Here is a 13,394-nt window from a genome sequence, read left to right as displayed (position 1 = left end):
CCAACAGATGGGATCTGTTGGTATTGGAGCCGTTTGTTCAGTGTGTTAGGTGGTGGGTATATCCTACTGACCGCCTGACCCCGTTTCAGTATATAAAGCTACGAATTCTGCTAAAACGTAACTCTCGTAGCTATTGATTACTAATATTATATATTTGTCTTTACTATTGAAACGGGGTCAGGCGGTCAGTAGGATATACCTACCACCTAACACACTGAACAGACGGCTCCAGTACCAACAGATCCCATCTGTTGGTCTGATCAGACGAAGATCGTGGTACTGGTTGTAAGAGCACGTCTGGTGCGCGAGTTGGTCCGATGTGCCTCTGAGATTCTCGTAGGAATGATTCTCAGAACAAGACGTCTGGCTCTGGAAGTCGAATTGAAGCTCTCACTAGCACTAGATTGCTCTGATCAGAGCAAGATATAATCCTCTGTCATTGTCAAGGCTAGAATGAGGGCGGAATAATAGGATTTCGAAAGTAGTGTCTAAGTGCACGTATGAATTAACCGCATAATTGAAGGGCTCGTTAACTAGAATAGAAAACAAAAGCCAAGTTGATTGAAAGTGCTGGCGTCCCCCAGGGGTCACCGCTATCCCCGATACTGTTTATATTATACATTTCAACGCTGTACGAGGAGCTAGCGGAGCAGCACCCACTACTTTTAGTAGTCGGGTTCGCGGACGACACGAACCTGCTAAGCGTCGGCACCGATCCAGACACGACCTGCCGCCGGTTGGAGAGCGCATGGGCTACGTGTCAGCGGTGGGCAGTGAGGCACGGGATGGAGTTCGCTCCTGACAAGAGTGAGCTAATGCACTTTACTAGGGCCCGAGAGCCCTTGCCGCAAAGTATTCGCCTTGGGGACGCCACAGTGTCGCCAGTAGTCTCAGCGAGGTTCCTAGGAGTCTGGTTCGACCGCAAACTGACGTGGCACGCCCATGTTGAGCGTGTTAAAACAAAAATGGCAACTCAAAAGCTAGCCCTGACAAAGCTAGTCAATATATCGTGGGGCTGCGATCTTATACGGGCGAGGCTGTTATATACGGTGGTTATCCGTAGCGCGATCGCCTTCGGGGTGACTGCGTGGCATACTATAAGTGAGGAACCAGCAGGGCCAGCTAAGAGCCTGATGGGGATACAGAACGAGTGCCTCCGGGTAGTCTGTGGCGCCCACAAAGCGACGCCGGTTCGCCACCTGGAAGCAGAAGCAGCAATCCCGCCACTAGACCTCTATCTTAGTGCCCGGGCTGCTAAGTTTGAAGAACGGCTACGGCTTAGCGGGAAGAGAAATCTGCTTCGCAGCACGAGCGCTAAAGCGTCACATATACTCCGGCAGGATAGGCCGGCGAAGAGGAAGCAGGCGTCGCAGCTACTCCGACCGGCAGGGTACACTATGGAGAAGGAGGCCCGGGGCTCCGAGTGGATGAGTGAGGAAAAGGAGGTCCCGGCTGCCCTCCTCGGCCACTGGAGGAAGAGATGGCTCACCGGAGCAGAGCATCACGATCGCCAGCGACGCGCTATCGCTGAGGAACCGGAGGGCCCTTCGATGCAGATACCGAAAGGGGGCAAGTATTTCGGCCTGAACCGACTGGAAGCGTCTACGCTGTGCCAGATCAGGACGGAAAAATAGGACTAGCAGCCTTCTTATTCAAGACAGGGGCTTTTGGCGTGTACTCGCCGCTATGCCGCTGTGGCGACGCCCCTGAGACGGCAGAGCACGTAATCCTCTTTTGCGGGCTGTTGGAAGGACCGAGGGAACGATTACGGGCCGCTATCGCACCACGGCCACTATACTCTCGCAGAGACCTCGCAACGGCAACAGGAGAACCAGTAGTTAGTGGGACTATTGTAAGGTGGCTGCTAGGGACGGGTCGGACAGCTTCAAGGCCCAGATAGCATCGATCTTCTCAGGGGGGACTTTGTTGGTAGATTGAGAACCAACGTAGTATGGTAGTGAACGCAACGCAGTCGCCAATAGGGCGAACCGACGACGCAGCGTATGTATTTAGTCCAGCCATTAGGGCACGGTTTGACATACGGGAGTACTAGCAGAGGTACCGGGGGCTTCGAGCCTACGGCGTATTTAATAATAATAATAATTATTATTAGTATCTCATATTCCGGATAAGGTCGAAATATTCTTAAATCTTCTTAGGACCTTCGTATAAGGCCCTCTAGTAGTTGCATAGGCGATTAAAGCGCGTCTTAAGCTCTAGTCACTATTATATCTCGCGCTACGCTCCGCGAGTAGGGTATTAGCTATTGAAACGGGGCCCGATGTAAGGTGACAGCAAGCCTAGACTATCACGTCACATAGACCAAAAGATCTAGTAATTCTGTCACTTAGTGACAGAATTGAGGCTTAACCCTGCTTATAGCTCTGTATTCCCTTACACCCGGCGGTCAGTAGGATATACCCACCACCTAACACACTGACAAGACGGCTCCAGCTCTAACGAATTCGATCTGAGGTCTGATCAGACGAAGCCTGCAGTGCTGGTTGTAGGAGCAAAGCTTTTACATATCTTGCGACTGAGTGCGTGTCAGAGAACAGAATGCCATAGGCACCAGTGGGTGTCAGGACACTGAACGCAGGACACCGGCGGGCCGCCGGAGGGGTGTTTCGGACAAAAGACTCCCGAATCATGATTACAATCTATGTGAAGCTTTGGGATGACGAGAGTCAAGATCCTTGGCATCGCCGACCCTGCTGTTATGCCGGGTCCAAGCGGCGGCCTAGCTATCTATATAAGGACCATCTCGAAGTAGGATAGGGAAGGAGTTGTCAGAGCCACAAGTGTCATCCGAGGCGGGCCGGCTTCCACCAGGTAGGAAGCCGTTTGTGGCGGCTAGAGAGCCGCTTGTGGCGAATGAGAGCCGTTGAAGCCGTTTGCAGCGGATAGGGAATCGCTTGGTTGCAGATAAGGAGCCGCTGTCCAAGATATTGGCCGAAGTCGGAGGAACACAGACATACGGAAGCAAACATCCAGAATCCAAGAGAGAACCTCGGCTGGCTATAAGTAAGGAGTCGAGACGGAGGAAGATAGAGAGGGCAGAGATCAATGCATCACCGTGGGCACCCCTACCTGAGACCGCCAGTGACCACCCGGTGCTACGTAGGAGGGACGCCCGTTACTCCCCATCACTCTGTACTATCGCCTTCGGCCTAGCCGTACCCTGACAGTGCGCAAGCTGGTCGGATGTGTCCTCTGTAGTAGCGATGAAGCGAATCTCAAAGTATGACGCTTGCCTCTGGGAGTCGAATTGAAGCTGTCAATAGCATTCGATTGATCTGATCAGGGCAAGATACAGTCTTCTATAGTCATCAAGGCTAGGGTGAAGGCAAAATAATTGATTCTTGAAAGGCTCTATCTGAATGTGTATATGAACGAATGAATTGAATTGAAACCGAATAATTTGACTGAAAACGAAGATGCAGATGAAGGTGCGCACTGAATAGGAGAAGGAGATGATGAAGAAGGCCATGATCTGTCTCTGCGCACTTGTGAAGGAAAGAAAGGGAAGTCCTCCCTACCCCTGTCACCTATTTTCCCGATGACCGGCCTTGGCCCACTACACTATATCTTCTATATCCTTAACCGTAGGCGAAAACCCTGAAATTCTATATCTATAATATACTTAAGAATAGCATTCTCTTCTAATTTAGTCATTTTTATCTAATTAGCGCGGCTATCGCGTCATATAGGTGTACCGAAACCTCTAATAGTCTAGCTGCGTAAACCACTAAAGAGTCTTGTAAGGGTTTGTGCTAGTAAGCGCGTCCTGCTGCGGTGTCCTTTAGCAATATGATGGGGGTTCAACGTATGGAGTATAGTGCTTGGGTAACTGAAGTATTCAAGTAGGGTAACTGGGAATAGAGTCGTTAAGGCGGTGTGCCTGTGACAGGCTGTGCCTGATATGGGATCCGGAGCTGCAAGGACCGTGCGTCCGGATCCACCAAAGGAACCATCGAGGGCACACAAAACATAGTCCGTGTTCCCGGGACAACTCGCATATTTTACTTTCCTCCTCAGTTAGATAATTAACAGTATTTGGCCATGTTGAGCTGTATAGTTTCGCAGTGAGCCCGTCACAGTGCCTCATCAATAGGTTAGATTGATACCTAGATTGATCACTGAAGTAGAGACTGTCTATCTATGAAATACCTGGGAGTCCTGCCCTTTATATACCCGTCTCTCCTTCACTGATCCTTACTGGATATGTTTAGTCGCGCTACATATCCTTCGTTGGATCGCTTGGATATGTTGGACAAACAACGTATCCAACATATCACCCTTGTATGTTCTTATTAGGTCACGTGACCTATCGGTGTTCTATTCTTCCGGTGCGGGTCCTGCGTCTGTGTCCACCTGGCCTGCCAGCGGGCCTTCTGTGTTGGTTAGGGCCAACGGTTCGTAACAGGGAGCTGGGATAAGCTCTCAGACCGCTCTACCTAATATAACACAAAGAACCCATCCTTTCGATCTTCAAGAAATTCATAATAAGAACCTATGCATGTCCATAAAGTCGTAATGTTTGCCTTTTCAGATGGAATATACTCTGCTTGAGGGCCTTGGCCGAAAGGCATCTTGTCCAATCATGATAGCGCGTATCATGTTATGCAGGCAGCACCCCCGGAGCCTCAATTGGTCCCAATACGAGTTTTTCAATATGTGGAACGCGCAGGCACTGACAGCCATTTCAAATAATGCCAATCTGCATATGGTTTCCTTGAAGCGTGCCTTAATTATGAGATGCCAAGTCTGCCGGCAACCAAAAGATTAAATAAGGTTACAAATGGAGTACCAGTCCAACTCTGCGCGCAACAGCCAACTCAAAACGTTGTGTTAATCCATTACCTCCTCGTGCACATCCCCAATCTTGAGCCCTTCAAGCTACTTCCTCACTAACTGAAGAGACCGAAAACGGACGCCTCATCGTTCTACGCTGACCCCATGGACTTCTTCAACTCGCTGCGGGGCAGCGGCCTGCCCATGCCGTCTAGCATGCCCGCTCCCTCTGAAGTGCGGAGTAGGGCCAAGCGACTGAGCAAGTCCATCTTCACCTCCTGGGACACCCTGCACGCCATCCTGGAAAAGAGAGAAGAGACCATCCGCAAACGATGGATGAAAAAGACCAAGGACCAACGGGCCAAGATTTTGTTGGCGGCCTGGCCAAACATGCCAGCTTCTCATCGTCCCGATTTCCAGGCTCTACGCAAGAATTCGACATCCAAGCCACAAGGGGCCTTCAAGTGGCCATATGTCAACTTGGAAGATCTGACGCAGAGCAGGAATCTCCTGCTGCTCCTCAATTCCCGTGGCCGAAATCTGCCCGAGGCTTTTGCGCATGCAGACCTCGAGGCTACGCACGTGGGACAGACGAGCCAGGTGGTCAATCTTGAGTTCCTCAACGAGTACACCATGTACCTCGTCGGCGGCAAAAACCCCGATACGTATGGGCAGCTGGTCTCTTGGGACGAAGACGACAATGCCTTTGACCTGATGATGAACCAAATCCAGTTCCCTCCCGGCCACGGGCTTCTGGTTCTAGAGGTGCAAGACAAGCTGCTCAGATTCCTGGTCGAGTGCTGTTACCAAATGTTTCATGACATCCACAAGGAGAAGCTTATTGACGATACCGTGCCCTCTTTGCCCGAACCTTCACCTATCGTGGCCACTGAGACTTCGTATGCGCAGCTTTCAGCAGTAGCCGCAGAGGCACCCTACCGCGTCCCTGCAAAATTCGACATCGACCGCCTGAAGCTCCTCGTCGAGTCGCGTAGGGCATCAGCAGTGGACCACATCTGGGACCTCCGCGAGGACCCGGCCTACTTCGCTGCCACTGCGTTGGACTACGCGGACCACCGACAGGAGAAGCTCAGAGACACCACTGGCGGACGCCATCCCCACGACGATGATGATCTGTTCTGGGGTCGTGTCCTTACGACCGTCATCATGGATTCCTACGGCGAATTCCTCCTTTTTGACAAGATTCTCGAAAAGGTATTAGCCGCTAAGGCAGAGTTCGATAAGCTCAGCAGGGACCTGGATACGGGAAAATCACTCCCCACGAAACTGGAAGAGGCACTACTGGATCTGCGCTACACTCTCGATCGACTCGTGCAAGGCCCCATCCTAAACACCAAACTCGGCGTTCCAGCCTCGCCGCCGTTACGAGCCCACTTCGAGCGTCTGCCACAGCAGCCAGGAACCTCGAAGATGACAGTCCAAACCAAGCGAGGCCCCGGAGGCGATGCCCTACTGACTTTATTCAGTCAACTCTGGGACAGCGGACAGGTTTTCCTCCTGCGTCTACCCAATCTCGTGGATGAAATGCAACGCTGCATCGACGACCCCTTCCAAAAGGGGCGGATCTCCTCGTGGGTAGCGCACGTGTTTTCCGACTTGGCCTTGCTAGCGCAGATGATGCACCAAGTCGACATCTTCTACCCCTGGTCGGCTGCGTTCGAGGCAAAGTTGGATACGTCGAGAAAGGAGCGCCAGCCCAAGTACATGAAGGATATGGAGGATTTTTCCCAGTTCCATACTATTATCGAGAAGTGTCCTTCGCTTGCTGGGCTGGGGACGCCGACGCAGGGAAGGTTCAAGTATCCGGCTGACAAGCGGCGGAATGAGGCCATTACGAAGGCGATCCAGGCAGCGGAGAGAAATTTGGATGTGTTTTGGCAGAAATTTGACGACTACTTCGGCAGTGCTGCGGGAAAGTCGATTCAGGAGCTGCAGTCATCCCATGGCATGCAAATCAGACCCATCCACCGAACGCCAGATTGGATTCCAAAAGCGAGCTCTGCCACTTCAGGCGTAGCCGACATTGACCGATCACTCAGCAAGCTAGCACTAAGCTCATCCGAACCTGAACGCGCACCCGGGCGACTGATTGCCGAACCCCAGAAAGTCAAGCCCAAGAGGCGCGGCACCGCCGCCCCTGAAGCCGACGAACCTACCATCCCGACCCCCGAACAGCCCCCGCCATCCCCCGCTGGACCCCTCTTCACAGTAACCAAACGCGCCTTCAAAGTCTTCTCCTCCATGTTCCACATGCCTACCTCAACCTTAACCCAAGAACGGGCTGGGGAGGTAATGTGGTCCGACTTCCTGCATGCCATGACATGCATAGGGTTCGGCGCCGAGAAACGTTACGGCTCCGTGTGGCAGTTTACGCCGACGCGGCTGGACGTGACAGTGGGGATCCAGTTCCACGAGCCGCATCCCGTGGGCAAGATCAGTTGGATGGTGGCGCGGAGGTGGGGGGCTAGGCTGGGGAGGAATTACGGGCTAAGCGGGGAGAATTTTACTTTCGGATGAGAGGGAAAGGGGGAAGCGGAAGGGAAGGAATGGAGGGAGGACTTCGGGAGCCGTGATGCGCTTGATAGCTTGGGGATGTAATAATGAACACGCTGTTAATGCGGAGCGGTGCTGGTTGTTTTGGATGCAAACGGCTAGGAGTACACGGGTATCATATCTCTGAGGGGATTTAAGCTCTAGAGACACCGGGAACTTCTCCAGTGTCCCGAAAGCAGTGGCATCAATGAGCAAAATGCTTGGTAAACTGGTCCAAAGATTGCGCGCTCGACACCCCAACTCACATATGACAGGCAGAGTTTGGTCAATTTTGTACATGCCATAATAAATACTACATTAAGTTATGTTCGGTGCATCTCGCCACCAGGACGGTGCCTCAGAAGCCGGGGCGACTGAGACAAATGATATCCTCGTAAGGCAGGCTGATGAGCAATAGGGAACCATGAAGCACACCGATTCCAACTCCGTCGCTGATGCAGTCTCGTGTGCGTTATGAAGCCTTCTTCCTGCCCCGCTGTACCGTGAAGTCATAAAACCACGCTCCACACTCCGCCGGAAATAGCAAATGCCAAATAATCAAGTAAGTAAGTAGTGATGCCGTCATGTCGCTTCCTATCCAGCTCTACATCGCGCCCTTGCCTCCGTGGTTGGGAATTGCGTTGAACAAGTCTGCCGCTCGATTCGACTATGCTGGCGGCGAGCTCTGCACATTTGTAGCGATTGCTTCTGCTCCAAGCGGGTCCAATTCGCCTTCCTCCGGTGTCCACATTTCTGGCAGCCCATGAGAATGGGCCAGTGTTGAATCATCGCTGTCCATTTCAGTTGAATTGTCGCTGTTCGCGTCAGATGAATCCTTCTCGTCGGCGGCCGGCTGTGGTGCGTAAGAGTTTGTAGGTGTAGATTCATCACTGCCGCCCTCTTCAGCTTTGCTTGGAATAGTCTCATAGATCTCTCCATCATCTGAATTCTTATCACCTTTAGACATGCTTGCATTATCCTGCCGCCGCCACTCGGCCTCCCACTCACGAGGCGACATATTTGTGAGCGGAGACATGCCCCGATCAAAACTGCCGCCAGACGACCGAGGGCCCTGTTTCTAGTAGAACCCATCAGAGCCTGCACTACGGCTACCCGCCGAGTTGGGATGGGGGGTGCTTTGCGCCGAGTTACTGCTAGTATCACTAGGCGTCGGCGGCTCGACAACCTGGTTGCGAATGCACATTATCCATTCATGCTGCAACAATTCGACGGCACTGGCACGCCGTCTCGGATCCCGCGTAAAACATCGCTTGAGGAAATCGATACCTTGGGGGCTGAGTTGATCGGTGCTGGGGAGCTGCGGCGGGTTGCCCTGCGCGATGTTGTACATTATGGCCCACTCGTTGTCAAGATTGGACCACGGACGGCGCCCAGTTGCCATCTCGAGGATGACGCAGCCGAGGGACCATACGTCGACAGCTCCTGCCCGGCCAGGGTTCTCACCTTTGATAACTTCAGGAGACATATACATGGGGGTTCCGGTCATGGACTTGTTGGGCCTCGAGGTTGTACCAACGCCAACGACGCCAGAACTTCCGTGTACCAAAGTGCGCCCTTGCCGTGCTATGACCTTAGCAGCACCAAAGTCGACGTACTTGATGACACCGTTGTGGTCGAGGAGGACGTCTGCACGTTTATCAGTCATGTGTATTGACGCGGAAGTAAGCGTTCAACTTACTCTCTGGTTTAATATCGCGATGGGCAATGCCACTCTCGTGGAGGTATGCTAGGCCCTCAAGTAGCTGCAGCGCATAAACCATTGTCACTTGTTCGTCTTCAATTCGGCCATGTTCCAAAAGGTTGGCCAGAGATCCACCGGAGCAAAACTCCATGAAGATATACACTCTGTCCCGGTGGACTTCAATGCCATAATAAGACACTACGTTGGGATGGTCGAGGACCTCGAGAACGCCCATTTCATCCTTAATTTGCGTTGCGATTTGAGGGATGAGTTTTGGATCCTGCAGCCTAATCTCCTTGACGGCCATCAAATGTCCCGTATCCAGATTCATGGCGGCATAGACGTTTCCAAAGGTGCCGCCTCCAACGAAGTGACCCTGCTGCCACCGTATCGTCACGTTAGTAGCCGACGACGACAGGTAGGCAAGCGATCGGTCGACTTCGTTGGAGACCTCCAAAACCCGTCCCAATCCCTGTCTTTCAGCAACAGTCTGTCGTTGCTGGTCATCGATGGGTGAAAGCTTCTCCAGACGTTGTTCCTGGACGAACTTCAAAGCCTCATCGTCGTCACGCATGCGGTTCTTGTCAATTCTCTTGAACTGCCCGACTAGAGCCTCGATACGTTCTCGCTCGGACTGCGCCGCCTGGTTGGATTTGGCGCCTAATATGTCGAAGTGCGAGATCAACAACGACATGCAACCCGAGACTTTGGCCCGCAGTCTCGAATACTCGGCAGGGTCCAGATCAAGAATGTGTCGTCCTCTCGTCATGCCCATGGCGAACTCAAGAGCAGGTACGGCCCAGCGGAAGGACTTGCGATCCGTCACGGCACAGTCATCGCAGATGAAACTCACCCAGTCCAAGGCCAACTTGGTTAGTTTCATGTTGTTCATTTGACGACGATTACTGTCCATGCTCAGAAGGGACCGCTGACCGAACTCGGTGGCAAACACGAAGCAGGTCTGGATGAGCTCTGAGCAGTCCAGACCTTGCGTCTGCTTTCTGATGATTTCGACGCTGTCCATGAACGTGTTCGACAGCTTGAAGGCGACCTTTCGTATTTCCATCAACCTGGTGTTGACCTTATGCAAATTGGAGCGTTGCTCCACCACCAGGTCCAAGTGAAACTCTATCGTCTCCAAGAAATTCTTCCGTGCGTTGGCAAGTCTGTACTGCGATCCGTCGGCGATCAACCGTATTTGGCCAACTTTGAGATCAGAGGAATCAACATTCAAAGGCTGGGTGCTTCGGTTGCCGAACCAATGCAAGGTACTTTCTGGCCGGATTATCAGAACGTAGGGATCCGTGGGATCTTCCGACATCTCTTCATGGAAGCACGTTCGCAAAATGGACTGCACCTCGTCATCCCGGCCTATCAGGACCGGCGAGGCGATGATCTGGATGCCGTCAATTTCATCAACAAGGAAATGGTGGGTGGATATAAGGCGGTCGTAAAAGTTCTGGATGCCGTCCGAGTCAAAGGCAATGCTGAGATCGGATGCGTTCTCGTAATGGTCGCTAAGCATCCGCGAGAAACGCTGCAGCATCCTCTGCCGTACTCTAACCGACTCGAGGGTTTGCTTGTATCGTTTGCTTAAAGAGTCGGCGGACTCCTTAGGTTTTCGCTGAAGTTCCTTTTCAAATGTTTGACTGAGGCGATTGAGTGCTTTGAAGGTCAGAGTGCTAAACTGCTCCGCCACCTCGATGTCGCCTCCATTAAGATTGCGGCCAATCTCATTGGCGAAATCCCATTCCTGGAACAGGACTTCCGCTTCTTTAAATGTGTTCTTATTCCTACTCAGCTTCCAGTTCAACATCTTAAAGTAAAACTTCAAAGCATCTACCACGACCTGGTCGAAAGAGTCGTCGATCACCGGTGGGAGCTGCCAGCCCGGCTGGGGCTGGGACACGGTCAAGTACTCTTGCTTGATGCGAATGGCGAGCTTGAGGAGGATTTGAAATTGCGAGATCATCTGGTCCTGAAGCATCAGGTTCGACTGGGTGGACTCCTTCATTTTCCTAGCATAAGTCACTCGAACCTTGATGATTTCCTCAACGAGGCGCGAGGGAAAGCTGATTAACGTGAGTATTTCCTCGATGTACGGCGGCAGATGTCGTTTCTTAAATGCTGCCGAGTTCATTATCAAGGTTTCCTTGGCCTTGGCAATGGTGGTCGAGATGGCTGTAAGCATGCTCCTGCGGATGAGTGTTTTCGTCTTGATGGCTTTCCGGACCTTCTCGTCTTCGTCGTCGTCGTGTAGTGACTTCAGCCCATCCTCTTTCATTAGACGGTCCAGAAAGGATATGTCGTCCTTCAGACCGTTGGTGCTTGGGGACCTTTGCTGGGTCTTTTGAAAGTCGAGTTCGTCATTCCCAACCCATTTCTTTAAGATAGAGAGCTCTGTATTGATCAACTCGTTGGTGTTGTACCATGATAAAACGGCATCACACGCCTCGTGAAAGGCTGGAGAGGTAGCGGTTTTGTGCTCAGCGCCCAGAGCCTGCCATGACGGATACAGAGTTTCGCATCTTTCAATCTTCTTGACCACATCCCGTATCTGTTCGACAGGTGGCTTCCCCGCCTCGCTCTCTCCTTGCACCTCGAACCGAATGATTTCGTCAATGGTCCTGTCCAGGTTCGCACGCCCCTCCTCCATAATCCTCCGCTGTACCGCAAGAGATCGCCCGCATGATCTGGACCGCAAGGCAACCCACAGTTCTGTCTTGTGCGCCGTCTTGCTGCCTGCCTGGTCTGACGAGCCTATGAGGCGCTTCTTCTCCTGCTTAACGACATCACCAGTCAAGACCGCAGCCAGCATACCGTGCCATTCAAGCCGCTCCCGATTCGTGGGGTCCTTAATATCGTCCTCGGTTGGTTGCAAGTTGTCATCATCGGTATTGTAAAACATGATGGTTTCGTCAAAACGGTCATCAAAGATACTTTCGGAAGAGGGTGTCTCGCCGTCGGATTCATCGTCGGTATAGTCTAAACTAGGGGTATACGTGTCGAAGTAGCCTGGCGGCGGCTGGTCTTGTTTTATCAGACGCAGATACGCAGGCTCTTGATTGCGAAATTTATCGGCAGGGTCATCGCTGCGTTGGCGAGGGCGGGAGCCAGATCGAGTATTAATCGTGTAGGGCTGAGTTGCGGGTCCTCGCTGGGGCGCATACGTGCTCGAGGGCGTTCGGGTCAACTGTAGCGGTCTCTGCTGTTGGCGACTCGCCGTGCCATTCACTACCGTAGTATTGCTGGTTGTCTCTGCCGTGGCGACTCGCTGCCGGCTGGTCGCGCTATTGGCACTGTTTGCGACCGAATTTGGTGCCAGTGAAGCCATGGAGCTCGACATACTCGCATCCGCATATCTGGCCAACGATCCCAGCTCGTCCTGGCGCTCGAGCTCGTTCAGGTCTACCTGGTCGGGCGTGGAGAATTCTGAGGACCCGGAGCCATCGGTATCCGTCGTAATGGCAATGGGTCTGGAGCTCTTGTGCTTGTCGGGTAAAAGCTCGATCTCGCTTTGCGAAAAGCGCACGGCGCGCGGGCTCGTCTCGCTCATTTTCGGCGGTAGATGCCCAGGAAATGCTTCCGGGAGCGACGGCAATCAGGATGGCATCCAAAACAGCGTGTCGTAACTCGACGGGTTGGTGAGTGGCAAAGTCACGGCGGCACGACAGATAGCTCGACAAAAAAAATTGGGCCAGGCTCCACGATGACACCACAATTTTGTCGGCCTAGCGGTTCTAGATGGGAAAGTGAAAGGACCGTGTCGGTTTGCCAATAGCAGATGGTGCAACGAAGTCCAATTGCGATACACTGTTGTTGGCAACAGGTCAGTCGGTTGAAAACATGACTTTGGCGTCGGCTGAAAGAGGAACAAGAGGTTGTAGGGTCGGATAGGGTCGTGCAGGGTCTTCTTACACAGTGATGTGGAAAATTGTCATGGTGGCCTAAGGGTCTCCATCTGGAAGAGATGAGGTTTCCGGTGAGTATGGCAGCAAAAGGCCGTCGTAATCTCTACCCCGGAGCAGGTGGTGGATTTCAACCGATACAACAAGTAAAGCACGATCTACATCGAAATAGCCTAGGTGCGGTGATAATGTGGCTTGCCACTGGTCGGATGCGTTGGGCCCTTCTCCAGGCCAGTTGGCCAGTTTAAATGGCCCAAAAGGTTAGCCTTCCCACTAGCCAAGGTCTGCGATCCGGTTTTCTTGAGTAGCAGCTCAGAATGAAAAGTCGACGGTCCAATCCCAGCGGAGAGGGTGCTCCGTTTGGGAACGGTGGACTGGTGGAAGGGATTACCACAGGGGCCTTGCCTCCCGTCGATGTGTTTCAAGATCGTGATCTT

At 52.6% G+C, this 13,394-nt stretch overlaps 3 protein-coding genes across 3 annotated transcripts; 1 reads left to right on the top strand and 2 right to left on the bottom strand.

Moving 5' to 3' along the window:
* Window positions 1-4,481: 4,481 nt before the first annotated feature.
* Window positions 4,482-7,332, top strand: BCR38DRAFT_394731 (uncharacterized protein; the record flags this gene model as incomplete). The annotated part of the gene is made up of 1 exon (XM_040857617.1): window positions 4,482-7,332. The coding sequence occupies exon 1, from the start codon at window positions 4,960-4,962 to the stop codon at window positions 7,330-7,332; it is 2,373 nt and encodes a 790-aa protein (XP_040713933.1). The 5' UTR covers window positions 4,482-4,959.
* A 682-nt stretch (window positions 7,333-8,014) lies between these two features.
* BCR38DRAFT_486371 (uncharacterized protein) lies at window positions 8,015-8,365 on the bottom strand (the record flags this gene model as incomplete). The annotated part of the gene is made up of 1 exon (XM_040864022.1): window positions 8,015-8,365. One exon carries the CDS (start codon window positions 8,363-8,365, stop codon window positions 8,015-8,017), a length of 351 nt encoding a protein of 116 aa, XP_040713932.1.
* A 60-nt stretch (window positions 8,366-8,425) lies between these two features.
* On the bottom strand, window positions 8,426-12,605 carry BCR38DRAFT_345828 (uncharacterized protein; the record flags this gene model as incomplete). The annotated part of the gene is made up of 2 exons (XM_040856212.1): window positions 8,426-8,994; window positions 9,047-12,605. The coding sequence occupies 2 exons, from the start codon at window positions 12,603-12,605 to the stop codon at window positions 8,426-8,428; spliced, it is 4,128 nt and encodes a 1,375-aa protein (XP_040713931.1).
* Between the last annotated feature and the right edge of the window lie 789 nt (window positions 12,606-13,394).

Source organism: Pseudomassariella vexata (assembly GCF_002105095.1).
Source record: "Pseudomassariella vexata strain CBS 129021 chromosome Unknown BCR38scaffold_9, whole genome shotgun sequence".
NCBI classification, from domain to species: domain Eukaryota; kingdom Fungi; phylum Ascomycota; class Sordariomycetes; order Amphisphaeriales; family Pseudomassariaceae; genus Pseudomassariella; species Pseudomassariella vexata.
Note: the sequence above shows the minus strand (reverse complement) of the source record. Positions and strands in the feature narration are given on the sequence as shown.